The sequence below is a fragment of the Bison bison genome, unplaced genomic scaffold, assembly GCF_000754665.1.
Source record: "Bison bison bison isolate TAMUID 2011002044 unplaced genomic scaffold, Bison_UMD1.0 scf7180017864383, whole genome shotgun sequence".
Taxonomy (NCBI): Eukaryota; Metazoa; Chordata; class Mammalia; order Artiodactyla; family Bovidae; genus Bison; species Bison bison.
In genome coordinates this window covers 6,724,830-6,740,996 of record NW_011494955.1, presented here as the reverse complement: position 1 = coordinate 6,740,996, position 16,167 = coordinate 6,724,830, and the positions used below count along the sequence as shown (strand labels likewise).

The 16,167-nt window shown below is 48.0% G+C and overlaps 1 protein-coding gene across 7 annotated transcripts in view; it reads left to right on the top strand.

Annotated features, from left to right (window-relative positions):
* The window catches only part of CSAD (cysteine sulfinic acid decarboxylase), a 27,787-nt gene extending 13,316 nt beyond the window's left edge, over positions 1-14,471 (top strand). For 6 of the 7 annotated variants that reach the window (XM_010857911.1, XM_010857910.1, XM_010857908.1 and 3 more), the window contains 14 exons: positions 3,441-3,577; positions 3,865-3,991; positions 4,069-4,159; positions 4,491-4,597; positions 5,028-5,143; positions 5,830-5,909; positions 6,222-6,276; positions 10,975-11,091; positions 11,167-11,231; positions 11,518-11,599; positions 11,995-12,194; positions 12,328-12,379; positions 12,529-12,618; positions 13,700-14,471. In XM_010857911.1, coding sequence (XP_010856213.1) covers positions 3,452-3,577; positions 3,865-3,991; positions 4,069-4,159; positions 4,491-4,597; positions 5,028-5,143; positions 5,830-5,909; positions 6,222-6,276; positions 10,975-11,091; positions 11,167-11,231; positions 11,518-11,599; positions 11,995-12,194; positions 12,328-12,379; positions 12,529-12,618; positions 13,700-13,873 — 1,482 coding nt within the window. In that variant the 5' untranslated portion in view covers positions 3,441-3,451 and the 3' untranslated portion in view covers positions 13,874-14,471. Of the gene's footprint in view, positions 1-3,004; positions 3,202-3,440; positions 3,578-3,864; positions 3,992-4,068; positions 4,160-4,490; positions 4,598-5,027; positions 5,144-5,829; positions 5,910-6,221; positions 6,277-10,974; positions 11,092-11,166; positions 11,232-11,517; positions 11,600-11,994; positions 12,195-12,327; positions 12,380-12,528; positions 12,619-13,699 lie in introns of those variants that run through there. The other variant, XM_010857909.1, reaches the window with a different exon arrangement.
* Positions 14,472-16,167: the final 1,696 nt, after the last annotated feature.

Here is a 16,167-nt window from a genome sequence, read left to right as displayed (position 1 = left end):
AGGGAGCCCTGTGTGAGGCTGTGGAGCATGGCAAATTAGGATGGGGGCTTCAAAGTCCAGAGCCAACTCAAGACACATGCTGGCTGTGTGACCTGGACAGGTTATGTCCATACTGTCTCTGAAATCTGTTACCTCATTTTTTAATAAAATTTTTTTATTGGAGTGTAGTTTGTTTATAATGTTGTGTTAGTTTCGGATGTTCGGTTCATTCAGTCATGTCCGACTCTTTGCGACCCCATGGACTGCAGCACACCAGGTTTCCGTGTCTGTCACCAGCTCCCGGAGCTTGCTCAAGCTCATGTCCATCGATGATGCCATCCAATCATCTCATCCTCTGTCGTCCCCTTCTCCTCCTGCCTTCAGTCTTTCCCAGAATCAGGGTCTTTTCCAGTAAGTCAATTCTTCCCATCAGGTGGCCAAAGTACTGGAGCTTCAGCTTCAGCATCAGTCCTTCCAATGAATATTCAGGACTGATCTCCTTTAGGATGGACTGGTTGGATCTCCTTGCAGTCCAAGGGACTCTGAAGAGTCTTCTCCAACACCACAGTTAAAAAGCATCAATTTTTCAGCACTCAGCTTTCTTTATGGTCCAGTTCTCACATCCATACTTGACTCCTGGAAAAATCATAGCTGTAACTAGATGGACCTTTGCTGATAAAGTAATATCTTTGCTTTTTAATATGCTCTCTAGGTTTGTCATAGCTTTTCTTCCAGTTCTCCAGGCAAGAATACTGGAGTGGGTTGCCATTCCCTTCTCCAAGGGATATTCCCCACCCAGGAATCGAACCCAGGTCTCCTGCATCGCAGGCAGATTCTTTACCATCTGAGCCACCAGGGAAGCCCTAGTTTCAGGTGTGAATCTTATATATGTGTATAAGATTCAGAAGTGAATCTTATACACATAAATATATATTCACTCTTTTTTTAAAAAATAGGATTCTTTTTCCCATGTAGGCCGTTAGAGAGTATGAATAGAGTTCTCTGTGCTATGCAGAAGGTTATTGTTGGTTATCTATTTTGTATATAGTAGTATGTATATGTCAGTCCCAACCTCACAATTTATCCCTCCCCTGCCGCATTTCCTCATCTTTAAATGTGGGTCATAAGCTTACCCTCAATGACTGTGAAGGTTAGACTGATGCATGTTAAGTTCAGAGTGAGGCATGTGGTGAATACTTCTATGGGGCCTATTTTTACCAGCCTCTGCACCTGAAATGCCCCGTCAGGGGAGCCAGAGTGAGCGCTGATGAGGGATCGAGTCTCGTTCTCAAGGCTGGCCTGCTCCTCTGGTTTCCCCAAACCCAATCTACTGGGGAGAAGTCTAAGCTGGTTCCTTGGGGTCCAGTGGCTTCTGACAATGGATTGTGTCAGATCAGTCCACTTTGAGGTTGATTCCTCCTTTCCATGTTTTCTGGATCTTCTTACCTCCTCATTTGGGGGTTCCCTAGGCCTTGGTTTTGCCCCTCTCTCCCTGGCCATGTCTCTGAGCATTCTCTCCCCTGGGGGAATGGAGCCTATCACCAGGCTTCGGTTATACCCCAGGTCCCAAGGGTGCTTTTCTCTCACATCTCATCAGAGCACTGGACCTGACTTCCTCCCAAATGAGTGTTTGTAGCCCCAGTCTCCTCCACTTGGTTGGGTATTTCCAAGAAATAACAATTTTGCTTTCCATCTAGCTTCCGCTTTGCGCATCCCTGTTTTTCTTAGGGGCACTGTTCTTTTTCCTGGGGCTTAAAGCCCCAGGGTCATCTTTGACCCTTCCCTCCCCTCCAATGTAGATTCCGTAAGTGTTGAACTGAGCGTAAACCGGCAAGTGGTTAAGCCTGCATGCTCCTCTGCCTGTCCTTTCCTACCCACATCTCCCTTGTTCACACGTGGGTCACCTCTTTCCTGGCTCACACCAATGGCCTGTTCATTCTTCCTCGTCCGGCTGCCATACGCTGGTCTTCTGAGCGTGTCATTTTCATCATGTTAACTCACCACGAAATCTTTCAACGGCTTTCCATTTTCTGCAGATAAAATCTAGATTCCTGGCCTGGCTGGTACTCAAGGCTGTCCATAACTCGTGCAGCCCTGCCCCCCTCGCCTTTCTCTCCATCATGTCCTTGCAGATCTTTCCAGTGGCCAGGTGCCTTCACGGACCCGAGAATCAACCACACTCACCCCCAGTGTCAGCTCGTGGCCTTCCTCCCCTGGCCCTGCATGCCTCCTATTCCTTCAAGACACAGCCCCAGTTCCCCTGCAGATCTTCCCCTGTCTTCAGCCTTCATCCCTCTCCTCTTCTCCTGAGTGGCGCTGGGGGTCAGCATCTAGATGGTGCCGCCTCCACCCGCACCCTGGTGTGAGCACAGTTGGTGCTTACTTTAGACAGCCACTCCCTGTTTCTTGAGCGGCTCAGCCTGCAAGGCACAGGACTCTACTTGTTTATCGCACTGCTACCCTCAGTGTGACCGTCTTTCTTCCTCCTCTTCAAAGGAGAGGGCTTTAGAAATCAGGACAGTTCTGAGAAGACTCCAGGGGTTGGGATGCAAAGAGATTGGTCTCTGAAAGTGAAAGTTGCTCAGTTGTGTCCAACTCTTTTCCACCCCATGGACTGTAGAGTCCATGGAATTCTTCAGGCCAAAATATTGGAGTGGTTAGGCATTCCCTTCTCCAAGGGATCTTCCCAACCCAGGGATTGAACCCAGGTCTTCAGCAGTGCAGGCGGATTCTTTACCCGTTGAGCCACCTCTGAGGCCTGCCTAAACCATTTTACCTCCCTAGTCTTGTTCAGGTCGCTCCCCACCTCAGCCTCTAGGGTCAGCTGCTGCAGTTTCCTGCCTCTGCCCCACTCCCCGCTCTTATCTCTTAGCCGAGCAGCCCTCTCTCATCCCCTCTCCAGGCCCTTGGGTTCCGGTGGGAAGTCCGATGTCCTGCTGGTTCTCCTCTCTGCTCCCCTCCAGCCTGAAGTGGAGGTGGCACTTGTTTCTGCCTTATATCTTCTCTCCTCACTTCATCGTGTCAGCTAACGATTATTCAGGAAACTTATCTCAACCTGCTGGCCCTGTCCCAAATCTTTAGGGCAAGGGTCATGAGAGTGATGTCACGGTCATGTGATTGCTGCCTATACCTTGCCCCCTCTGCTTCCCTGGTCCTAACACTCTAAAAAGCCAACTGTGTCCCCTGCCTCCAGTTTATCTGGACAGAGACCAGAGCAGAAAGGTAAGCTTCTCACCTTTGCCTTCGGTGAACAGGGGCCACTGGATTCTACCTGCTTAGCACTAACCTCCTTTTTCTTTCCCGCCCATCTCTGCCGACTCTCTCCCTGGACGCTCTCACTTGCCCTTACCTGTACAGTGAAGGCTGGGCCTTAGGCCCATTCTGGAGTTGAGGAATGCATTAGATTAGGTCTGGGTGGGGTCCACAGGCTGAGTAGGGAATAACTCCTGCTCTGCTCACAGATTTTCTCCTGATGGCTGACTCTCAGCCTCTCCTCTCCCTTGATGGGGACCCTGTGGCTGCAGAAGCCTTGCTCCAGGACGTGTTTGGGATTGTGGTGGATGAGGTCATTCGAAAAGGGACCAGTGCCTCCGAGAAGGTGGGTCTTTGCTCCCTCTTCCTCCTCCTGTCCGTCAAACCTGACTCAGACATTTCCCCCTCTGTCCAGGCTTCTCCCCAGAACCCATCACCGCCTCACTGTGTGCCTCAGGGATTGCATGCTGGATCAGACTGTGTTTATTTATCCTTGTTCATGTGCTGCGTGGAAAACATTCCAAACTGGTGTTGAGTGCCAGTTTGTGGTGTCTATTGTCTGTTGAGATGTGGTTTGAGCAGCCAGTTGGTTGCGTGCCTCGGTGCCCCCGGAGTCTCCTGCTGCTCTCCTAGGTCTGTGAGTGGAAGGAGCCCGAGGAGCTGAAGCAACTGCTGGACTTGGAGCTGCGGCACGAGGGCGAGTCACAGGAGCAGATCCTGGAGCACTGCCGGGCCGTGATCCGCTACAGCGTGAAGACCTGTGCGTGTGGGGCTTGGGGGAGGCGTGTCTGGAATTTGTGCCCAGATCCACTCTGAGCCTGCGTCCCCCTTCTCCAGGTCACCCTCGTTTCTTCAACCAGCTCTTCTCAGGGTTGGATCCCCATGCCCTGGCCGGGCGCATTGTCACAGAGAGCCTCAACACCAGCCAGTGAGCCATCCCAGGACCCCTGCCCTCCACCCCACAAAGGATTTGGGTTTGCGGGAGACAGACCCCGGGAGCAAGATAGGAGAATGGTGTCTGCCCCCCTCTCTTTTCGGGGAATCTCTCCTGGCAGAGTCTTTCCCCTCCTACCCATTCGGGTTTCCTTTCCCAAACTCTCTCTTGTATCCCGGCTCCAGTGTTTTCTCATTCTTTCTTTCCTGGTTCTTTGTCACCAGCCCAGCTGTCTCTTCAGCCCTTCCTTTCACTCACACTCTCCACCTCCTCTGAGAGTCCCTCCCAGTCTCTTTCCCACTCTCATCATTCCCTCTCCTGGCAGGTACACGTACGAAATCGCCCCTGTGTTTGTCCTCATGGAGGAGGAGGTGCTGAAGAAACTCCGGGCCCTGGTGGGCTGGAGCTCTGGGGATGGGGTCTTCTGCCCTGGTATGTGAAGAGGAGGGGGCCTTTTCGAGAGTTCCTCCTCCCCCGCCATCCTCTTTCTCTGGGTTGGCTGGGAGGGGTGATTCTCCTTTGTTTCTTCTCCAACTGGGCTTGGGCCAAAGCAGAGAGAAGCTGCCCAGTCCCCTGTATCCTCGTGTTTGCCAAACAGTCCATGGGATTGGTGCCTGCTGTCCTGGCGGGGGGTGGGAGTGGCTCCTGGATCGGCCCAGGGTGAGGAGCAGGGGTGATCAGGAGATCTGCAGATCCTGCCATTCTGGGTCACCAGCATGCCATTTGTCAAGTCCTCGGAACCCGTGGCCCGGTAGCCAGTCACTTGTGCTTCTGGGTGGAGAGATCAGGAGAGCCAAGCTCCAGTTTGCCAAGCTCCCACTGCCACTCCCTCTCGCCACCACCCCTTCCTTCCCTGTGACAGGTGGCTCCATCTCCAACATGTATGCAGTGAACCTGGCCCGCTATCAGCGATACCCAGACTGCAAACAGAGGGGCCTCCGGGCACTGCCGCCCCTGGCCCTCTTCACATCGAAAGAGGTGGGAAGAGGCACAGGCCTACCCTGGGCTCCCGATTCTAATGTCCAGCCAGCTGAGTCCGGGACCCGTGACTCAGCCTCCCCAGACCCTTCTCTGAGGCTGGCCTGCCCCATAGGTGGATGTGCTTCCTTCCATCAGAGGGGCTGTGTAAGGGCCCTTGTCACCTTGCCTGTTGTCTGGGGTAGCGGAGGGGCATCCAGCAGCAGTGTGCACAGTCCACACCCTTTCTCCTGAGAGTGTGGTCCATGGGCCAGTGGCACCACTATCACTTCTTGTTTCTTGTTGTTTAGTCACTAAGTTGTGTCTGACTCTTTGCAATCCTGTGGACTGTAGCCTGCCAGGCTCCTCTGGCCGTGGGATTTTTTAGGCAAGAATACTGGAATGGGTTGCCATTTCCTTCTCCAGGGGATCTTTCCCACGCAGGGATCAAACCCGTGTCTCCTGCAATGCAGGCATATTCTTTACCACGGAGCCACCAGGGAAGATCAGTATCACTTGGGAGCTTGTTAGAAATGCAGAATCTTTGGCCCCCGTGCAGACCTACTGAATATGAATCTGCATCTTTACCAGACACACTGGTGATTTGTAGGCATGTGAATGTTTGAGAAGCCCTGGTCTACAGGGTCTCAACCATTTAACCAGTCTCTTTCCTCCCCACCCTCCCTGCCCTCTTCCTTCCCCCGCAGTGTCATTACTCCATCAAGAAAGGAGCCGCTTTTCTGGGACTTGGCACCGACAGTGTCCGAGTGGTCAAGGCAGATGAGAGGTGAAGGTCCTTCTGTCTGCGTGGCTCAGACCCAGCCTGGCACAACATGTCTTCCCCTTGCCAGAAGCTCTGGCCTTGGGCCCACACCCTGGCGGACTTCTCTCCCCGCTCTCTTCCCTCCGAGCTGCCTCTTCTGTCTGCCAGTGCCTGCTGGAGTCTCCGCCCTATCCCCTGAGATCTGTTTACCCCTCTTAGGGAAAATCAACATTGTGGCCTCCGCATTGCTAACCACATGTTACCCTGCTCTTGAAAGTTCTGCCGCCTAGCCTAGAGAATCTATTACTTCTCTACCCACTCAGTTTTCTCTTCTAGAGGGAAAATGATCCCTGAGGATCTGGAGAGGCAGATCAGCTTGGCTAAGGCCGAGGTGAGTGAGTGAAAGGCGCTGGGGCAGTGGAGCGGGGCCCCTCTGCTCCTTTCTTGGAGGGTCTTTGACTGGCCCTGCTCAAGGCTCCCCTCCTCCCTCCCCCTGCACTCTGTGCCTGTCTTCCCTGGCGGGCTGAAGTGATCCCTCCCTCCCGAGTGATCCCAGTCCTGCTGAGACCCACAAGCAGGATCAGACCCTGGGACAAGGGCAGAACTGAGTCTCTGAGTAGAGTCCCAAGGAGCACTGCAGGGAGGATGTTGGGGACCTGGAGGGTAGCACAGAAGGTTTCTGTGAGTTGGGAGGGTCTGTGCAGGGCGAGCAGCGTGGACTTGGAGTGATGGGAGGTGTGGAGGCCCCTTCACCTGGGGGACACAGAGATACTGCAGCCATCTTAGAGGGCATTTCAGCACTGTCTGTACCATTTTTAAATGTATCTATCATGGGAAATAGATGGGGAAACAGTGGAAACAGTGTCAGAATTTATTTTTCTGGGCTCCAGAATCACTACAGATGGTGACTGCAGCCATGAAATTAAAAAACGCTTACTCCTTGGAAGGAAAGTTATGACCAACCTAGATAGCATATTCAAAAGCAGAGACATTACTTTGCCAACAAAGGTTCGTCTAGTCAAGGCTATGGTTTTTCCTGTGGTCATGTATGGATGTGAGAGTTGGACTGTGAAGAAGGCTGAGTGCCGAAGAATTGAGGCTTTTGAACTGTGGTGTTGGAGAAGACTCTTGAGAGTCCCTTGGACTGCAAGGAGATCCAACCAGTCCATTCTGAAGGAGATCAGCCCTGGGATTTCTTTGGAAGGAATGATGCTGGAGCTGAAACTCCAGTACTTTGGCCACCTCATGTGAAGAGTTGACTTATTGGAAAAGACTCTGATGCTGGGAGGGATTGAGGGCAGGAGGAGAAGGGGACGACAGAAGATGAGATGGCTGGATGGCATCACTGACTCAATGGACGTGAGTCTGAGTGAACTCCGGGAGTTTGTGATGGACAGGGAGGCCTGGTGTGCTGCGATTCATGGGGTCGCAAAGAGTCGGACCCGACTGAGCGACTGATCTGATCTGATCTGATCCACTGACTCAGAGTCCTACTACTAGGATTAGCCTATAAATGTTCATTACAAAGTGCTTAGAATTGTGTGCACTGGGGCAAAGTATAAAATTTTAAAAAACATTTTAGTATTCATCAGTAGATAAATTACAGTGTATCTGTGTCAGTTTCTTCCTTTGCAACATGAGCATGATATAGAACTAATCAGAGTTGTTATAAGGCTGAAATTAATGGTATGTAAAGCACATGAAAATGCCTCAACTATGTACTTTAAGTATAAATTTTAAAAATATGTTTATATCGCCACATGCAAATAGTTGCAGCACCATTTTTTTTTAAACTTTATTTTGTATTGGCATATAGCCAGTTAACAATGCTGTGATCAGATCAGATGAGATCAGTCGCTCAGTCGGGTCCGACTCTTTGCGACCCCATGAATCGCAGCACGCCAGGCCTCCCTGTCCATCACCAACTCCCAGAGTTCACTCAGACTCACATCCATCAAGTCAGTGATACTATCCAGCCATCTCATCCTCTGTCATCCCCTTCTCCTCTTGCCCCCAATCCCTCCCAGCATCAGAGTCTTTTCCAATGAGTCAACTCTTTGCATGAGGTGGCCAAAGTACTGGAGTTTCAGCTTCAGCATCATTCCTTCCAAAGAAATCCCAGGGCTGATCTCCTTCAGAATGGACTGGTTGGATCTCCTTGCAGTCCAAGGGACTCTCAAGAGTCTTCTCCAACACCACAGTTCAAAAGCATCAATTCTTCGGCACTTCAGCCTTCTTCACAGTCCAACTCTCACATCCATACATGACCACAGGAAAAGCCATAGCCTTGACTAGACGAACCTTTGGAATGCTGTGATAGTTTCACGTAAATAGCAAAGGGATTTAGCCATACAGATACATGTATCCATTCTCCCCCAAACTCCTTTCCTGTCCATGCTGTCACTTAGCATTGAGCAGAGTTCAGTTGGTCCTTGTTGGTTATCCATTGTAAATATAGCTGTGTGCACATGTCCATCCCAAACTCTGTCATCCTCCTTCCCCCATCCCCAGCAACCATAAGTTTGTTCTCTAAGTCTATGCATCTCTTTCTGTTTTGTAAGTTTATTTGCATCATCTCTTTTTAGATTCCTTGTATAAGGGATGTCATAGGGTATTTCTTCTTCTGTGTCTGACTTACTTCATTCAGTATAACGATCTCTGGGTCCATCCATGTTGTTGCAAGTGGCATCATTTCATCCTTTTAATGGCTGAGTAATATTCCATTGTATACGTGTACCACATCTTCTTTATCCATTCCTCTGTCGATGGACATTTAGGTTGCTTCCATGTCTTGGCTATTGTAAACAATGTGCAGCACCAGTTTTTGAAAATGTCTGTTTTTCCCCAGCGAATTGTCTTGGCACCCTTGTTAAAACCCAAAGAGTGTTTAAGTGTGAGGATTTATTTCTAGACTCTCAGTCTATTCCATTGATCTGCATGGCTATCCTATTGACCACACTGTCTTAATGTAGCTTTGTAGTAAATTTTAAAATCAGTGTTTGTGAGTCCTCCAACTTTGTTCTTTGTCAGGATGGTTTTGGCTTTCTAGGTCCCTTAAATTTCCACTTGAATTTTAGGCTCAGCTTGTCAATTTCTGCTAAGAAACCAGTTGGGATTTTGATAGGGATGTGTTCAATTTGTGGATCCATGAACATGGAATGCCTCTGTTTATTTAGGTCTTCTTTTATTTCTTTTCAACAATGCCTTGTAGTTTTCACAGTATCTGTTTTGCATTTCTTTTGTTGAATTAATTCCTAAGTATTTTGTTATTTTCAGTGTTCTTATAAATGAAATTTTCTTGTTCCCATTTTTGATTGTTCGTTTCTAATGTGTAAAAATACAACTGATTTTTGAATATTGATCTTGTACTCTGCAAATTTGTTAAACTCATTTATTAATTCTGTCTTTTTAATGGGTTCCTTAGGATTTTCTAGATATAATATGTTATCTGTAAATACAGATAATTTGCTATTTTCCTTTTTAATATGGATGCCTCTTATTAAAAAAAAACTTAATTTTCTCTTTAATCACAAACTAGACAAGATTGGCATTAACGCTGTTTCATTTATTTGGCTGTGTCAGATCTCTGTTGTGGTTCGAGGTTCCTCTCTAGCTGTGGCACAGGAGCTGTAGAGCATGTGGGCTCAGCGGGCTCAGTAGTCACAGTGCGCTGACTTCATTGCCTGTGGCATCTGGGATCTTTGTTCCTGGGCCAGGGATTGAACCCATGTCCCCTGTATTGGAAGGCGGATTCTTAAGCACTGGAATACCAGGAAAGTCCCTGGATGCCTTTTATTTTTTATTTTAATTTTTTTTAACCTAATTGCCTTGCTAGAACCTCAGCACCGAGTTGAATAGATATGAGGAGAGGAGAGTGAACATCCTTATCTTGTTCGTGGTCTTAGGGGGAAGGCTTTCAGTCTTTCACCATTGAGTGTGATGTTAGCTGTGGGTTTTTTGGTAGTTGCCCTTTATCAGGTTAAGAACATTCCCTTCAAATCCTTTTTTTTTTTTTCCTGAATGTTTTTATTGTGAGGATTTTGTCAAATGTTTTTGTATGTCCACTGAGATGATCACTATACCACATTAAGATGTGGGTTTTTTTTCCCTTTATTTTATTGATAGGATATATTATATTAATTGATTTTTGGATGTTAAACCAAACTTGCAGTCTTGGGAAAAATCCCACTTTGTCATGGTATATGATTCTTTTTCTGTGTTGCTGATTTGGGCTTGCTAGTGTTTTGTACTCTTTCCTGGAAAATCCCATGGATGGAGGAGCCTGGTAGGCTGCAGTCCATGGGGTCGCTAAGAGTCGGACATGACTGAGCGACTTCACTTTCACTTTTCACTTTCATGCATTGGAGAAGGAAATGGCAACCCACTCCAGTGTCCTTGCCTGGAGAATCCCAGGGACGGGGGAACCTGGTGGGCTGCCGTCTCTGGGGTCGCACAGAGTCGGACGCGACTGAAGCGACTTAGCAGCAGCAGCAGCAGCAGCAGTGTTTTGTAGATTTTTATGTCTTTATTTAGAAGAGATATATTCTATATTTTTCTTGTGATATTTTGTCAGTTTTGGTATCTGGGTAAAACTCATTTCATAGGATGAATTCAAAAGTGTTCCTTCCTCTTCTGTTTGTTTTGTAAGTTAATGAAGAGCTGGTATCAGTTCTTAAATGTTTTGTAGAACTCATCAGTGAAGCCATCTGGGCCTGCACTTTTCTTTGTAGTAGTTTTTTTAATACTAATTCAATTTCTGCGTTAATTTTATACTATTAGAATATTTAAAATAGTATTTTGATCTTCAGTAAGACATTCAACTTTTTTGAAAGAGTATAAGCTTTGGAGATAGACTATTAGACAGACCTAGGTTTGAATTCTATCTCTGGAGTTGCAGCTCGGGGCCAAGTTTCTTAACACCTCTGAACCCTAGTGTCCTCACTAGCAAATTGAAAGGGGCAGTAACACATAGTAAGGTTGCCAGGGCCCAGGTCAGGCCTGTGAAGAGTTTCTAGAGCTCAGCGCCAGGCTCTGGATAGCTCTCCAGATGAGTTCTCAGCCTTGGGCTCCCTCTTCATTCTTGCCACAGGGTGCCGTGCCATTCCTGGTCAGTGCCACCTCTGGTACTACAGTGCTGGGGGCCTTTGACCCCCTGGAGGCAATCGCAGACGTGTGCCAGCATCACGGGCTGTGGCTGCATGTGGACGTGAGTTGGGACGGGCCTAAGAATGGGGTGGGCTGGGCCAAGGCCAAGGCCCATATTGCTCCTTCCGCTCCACAGGCTGCCTGGGGTGGAAGCGTCCTGCTGTCACAGACACATAGACATCTCCTGGCTGGGATCCAGAGGTGCGTATGGCCCCCACACCCTGACCTGCACCCTTCAAATCCTTGATCCAGAGAACACTCTTGGGCCAGGGAGCTCAGATGGGAATAGGGGAAGGAGGCTGGTGGGAGGGAAGTGGGAGAGATGATTGATTGGGGCTGGGATATTAGACATCAGATTTGGGAATTCTCCTCTGGGCTGAGGTGAGACCAAAGCCCCTTTTACTGGAGATCTGGAAAGGGTGGGGAGGCTCTAATTGGACAGCTTGACTGGGAGCTGGCTGACCCTGCTTTGCTCTGCCCACCCCAGGGCTGACTCCGTGGCCTGGAATCCCCACAAGCTCCTCTCCACAGGCCTGCAGTGCTCAGCTCTTCTTCTCCGGGACACCTCGGTAGGTCTGCTCCTGCCCTGAACCTGTTTTCTCTTCTGTCTCACCTGGGGGGAGCTTCAGGCCTTACCATAGTTTCCTTACCATCCCATCTGAAGCTGATTATCTGTGACCACCCTAATCCCCGGTAGTGGGCTCTCTCACTCCCCCTGTCTTCAGGCAAAGGAAAAACTTCCCAACAAAAGTATAATCAGAGGGATCCTGGGTCATTTGGGAACTCTCGAGTGTTGGAAGAAAACCCAGAGAAAGGGTTTCAGTAAGCCGGCAGCCATCCCATCAGTGCTGCCTGATTCCAGGGAAAGAAACATGTGGACTGAGCTAAGAAGTCACCCAGCGCAGCCCTGGGGGGAAGCTCGTGGGGTAGTGGGGGAGTCTGACTGTCCCCCCACCCTCCGCAGAACCTGCTCAAGCGCTGTCACGGGTCCCAGGCCAGCTACCTCTTCCAGCAGGACAAGTTCTACGATGTGGCTCTGGACACGGGAGACAAGGTGGTGCAGTGTGGCCGGCGTGTGGACTGTCTGAAGCTGTGGCTCATGTGGAAGGCACAGGGCGAGCAGGGGCTGCAGCGCCGTGTGGACCAGGCCTTTGCCCTTGCCCGGTAGGAGTGGGCACTACAGCCCTGCACCCCTTGCCTGCTCTCAGTGTCCTCTTGGTTCACCCTCTCTGTCGCTTCTGTTTCTGTATTTCTGCCTTTTCTCCTCCACCCATGATTTCTCACTCTCTGATCACAGGTACCTGGTGGAGGAGCTGAAGAAGCGGGAGGGATTTGAGTTGGTCATGGAGGTATGACCCACCCTGTGCTCTTCTGCATCCTCCGGCCCCCTGCCCCCAGCCTGTGTCTCACGCCAAACCCTGATGGGAGAAGAGGGGCGGTGAGAGGGGAACGGCCCCTCTTCCTCTGCTTACACCTTCCCCCTGTTTATTCCTCCCAGCCTGAATTTGTCAATGTGTGTTTCTGGTTCGTGCCCCCGAGTCTGCGCGGGAAGAAGGGGAGTCCAGATTACAGTGAAAGGCTGTCTAAGGTAGGCTTTCTCCCTGCTCTGGTTAACCAGTGCAGCTGGTGCGTTTCCGCCCCCTGCTGGCTGTAAGCGGCATGGCAGCCACCTTTGCTAGTCTCTTGCTCTGATGTGGGGACAGTGAACCAGAAGATGACACCCGCTTGTCCCCACTTCTGTGAGCCTGGGGGATGGAGGATAAGGTATGCTTCTATAAAGGAAGAAGAAGACAGAGAGGGACATTACAGAAGTCACCAGTGTGCAGTACATAGACTGGCTGTGTGGGGCGTTCTGGGAGCTGAGTGAGGCAGAAAAGTCTCAGTTTTACTCACTGATACCGGGTACAGAACAACCCTGTCAGGCCAGGAGATATGTCCTGGCCCCTAAGGTTAGATCGGTACTAGGGGTGGCAGATGATCCAAAAGGACAAGAATATTCTCACCCTTAAAGTAAAGTAGCTCAGTCGTGTCTGACTCTCTACGACCCTATGGACTGTAGCCTTGCAGGCTCCTCCGTCCATGGGATTTTCCAGGCAAGAATACTGGAGTGGGTTGCTGTTTTCCTCTCCAGGGGATCTTCCTGACCCAGGGATTGAACTCAGGCCTCCCGCATTGGGGGCAGACTTTTTACCATCTGAGCCGCCAGGGAATCTCACCCTTAAGGAGTCACTCATTTAGAAAACAAGCATTACCTATTTGAAACCGGTGTGTTCAAGGCAATCTTGGAAATTATATATTGGATCACAGGGTGCAGATAAAAAATGTTATAGGAATTCAGAGAGGGGAGAAGAAGGTGTCAAGGATGATGAAGGCTTGAAGTTAGACTGAAAAAGCGGTGGTTGAGATTCAGCGAAAAGTCAGGATTTAGCAGAAAATGGCCCATGTGACAACTTGGAGAATGATGAGATGGAGAAGAATGCAGGAGGTAGAGAAGGTCCAGTGGGCCAGGTGTGGTGGCAAAGGTAAATAAACTGGGGCCACGGTCAGAATCCAGGCAGTGAGTTGCTGTCTCTGGAAGGCAGCTAGGTGGAGAGAGATGCAAGTCGGGGAACCCATCCCTTCCCCTGACCCCAGGCTGCAGCTAAAGGGTCCCTCCTCTCCTCCCGCAGGTAGCCCCAATCCTCAAGGAGCGCATGGTGAGGAAGGGTTCCATGATGATTGGCTACCAGCCCCATGGTACCCGGAGCAACTTCTTTCGCATGGTTGTGGCCAACCCTGCACTGACACGGGCTGATATGGACTTCCTGCTGAACGAGCTGGAACGGCTGGGCCAGGATCTCTGAGTCGCTCCACCTTGCTGCTGGCCTGGGCCCCTCCCCCCAGCCTCGCCATCTCCCTGAACCTCCTCCCTACCTTCTCAAGAAGAAACTCACTAGGAAACAAAGCTGCCTTCATTTTTATGTGCTTTGACCCGCTAGCTCTCCTGTAAATTTTGGGCTGGCCAAAAAGTTGGTTCTGGTTTTTCCTCATAACATGTTATGGAAACACCCAAATGAACTTTTTGGCCAACCCAATATTTTATATTAAGAGGATGTTTAAATAAATGGTATGATATCTATATGGTAGAATATTACTCTGCCATTTAAATTGTATTTACAAAGAGGACTTTTATAGATAGGAGAAAAATAATTTTAATACAATGTTATGTTGAGAAAGCTGGATATGACTGTATATATGGTAATATCTGACCTGTATTCAAAAATACATAGGAAAAGACTGATGAGATGGAATATGCCAAAATATTAATAGTTTTACCTGGGGTGGGATTATAAGCAGTTTGAAAATGAACTTCTTTATGCTTTTTGTGCTCCCTGCTTTTATGATATAATGAATATCTATTATGTTTATAATAGGAAAATAATAAAAAAATTTTCAGCCATATTATTTAGATATAAAGTTTGTTACCTTTCAACAAAATAGTGGGGAATGCAAATTCATTAAAAAGGTATACTAGAGGCTAAAAATAGGGGAAAAGTTTCCCAGAAATCTTGAGTGGGAGGAGAAAGCCCAAAAGTGGAGTTGCTCTGAAGTTAATTGTACTTTAATGACACTGAAAATAAAATGGGCACCGATTGTCTCTTGAGACCAGAACCTTGTCCACTAATCACTCTTAAAAAAATCTTCACATACACCAAAAAGGTAAGAATCTTCCCTTTCTAATTTAAACAACAGAAACCAAGCTGGGAAAAAAAAACAAAACCCAGTGACGAAACCAGCCACTGTTATGTCTTCTATTATTGCTATTTTCTTACATAAAAACATCCATTTAACACTTAAAATCCTAGGCTGGTGTTGCTTCTCAGCCACTTTTTTGGAAAGCGGCATTTAGCTACACAAGTTATTCAGGACAAGTGGCAAGTCTTCCAGAACTTTCTGTTATTTCCAATTCCTAAAAATACCATTTATGAAAACAATAACGTGGTCATGTAAAAGTCATCCAAAATTATTTGAAGAGGCAAATACAGACTGTACAAACCATAGTAAAAGAACATCCAAATCTCCAACCCAATTCTTTTGACCATTTGGGGGAAAAAAGACTTTCTATTCATAAATTACTAATAATTTCCCTATAAACTTGTTATTTTTGTTATAAATGATATCTAATTTCTTCCAAATAATAAATTTGTTTTAAGAGTACTAGTAATCTGAGCTCCAAGCCCTAATCTTAAAGAGTTATTTATCTGAAAAATGTCTTAAACACTGTAAAAGCAAACTAAAAAAAAAATCCCTGTTTTTCAACTCAAAACCAGAAAGCAAAAAAAAAAAATCTTCAAATTTCTTGACTCACCTCCATCAGCAAAGTATCTTTTAAGGCTAGAAAGATAGGACATAAAATCAATCACATATTTTTCTCCAGCTTTATGAAACTGATTCTTATTTCCTCCATTCCCAAAATTCAGCCTCAAAATCTGGATACAATATGGTGACCTCTTTCTTTCTTCTTCTCCCATCCACAGTTACTGAGCTCCCGCTGTGTGGTAATTCCTTTCCCTGCCTTCCAAGAGCTACCTACTAAGATTGAAGCAGTCATTCCTCAACTGAGGCCTGTCCCTGCTCCAGGGCCTTGGCGCTGCTGTCCCCTTTGGCCTCAGTGTTCACCCGTCGACATGGTTCTCGCTCCCTCATTGCTTTTAGATTTTTGTTCAGATGTTATATCCTTAGTGAAGCCTTCCTTGAATTCTTTATTTGAAATTACATTTTCACCCTCTATTCTTTTATCTCCCCTGTTTTTCTCTATAGCATGTATAAGCATCTGGCATACACTAATTAATTAACTTACTTACTTACTTCCCCTGACCCAGCAACACCTCTGTCCCTGTGGGTCTCACCCAACTGGAATGTCAGCTCTGGGAGCAGAGATTTTGTATCACTGCCTCCCAAACTGGAGTCTAGTACTTCCCAGGTGGGTAATGTTGAGTGAGTGTTTCATGAACTCCAGGTACTAGTTGACTTGCTCTCAGTTACATAACTTTTTTTAAAAATTTATTTGACTGTGTGGGGTATTAGTTGTGGCACGTGGGATCTAGTTCCCTGACCAGGGATTGAACCCAGGCCCCCTACATTGGGAGCTCGGAGT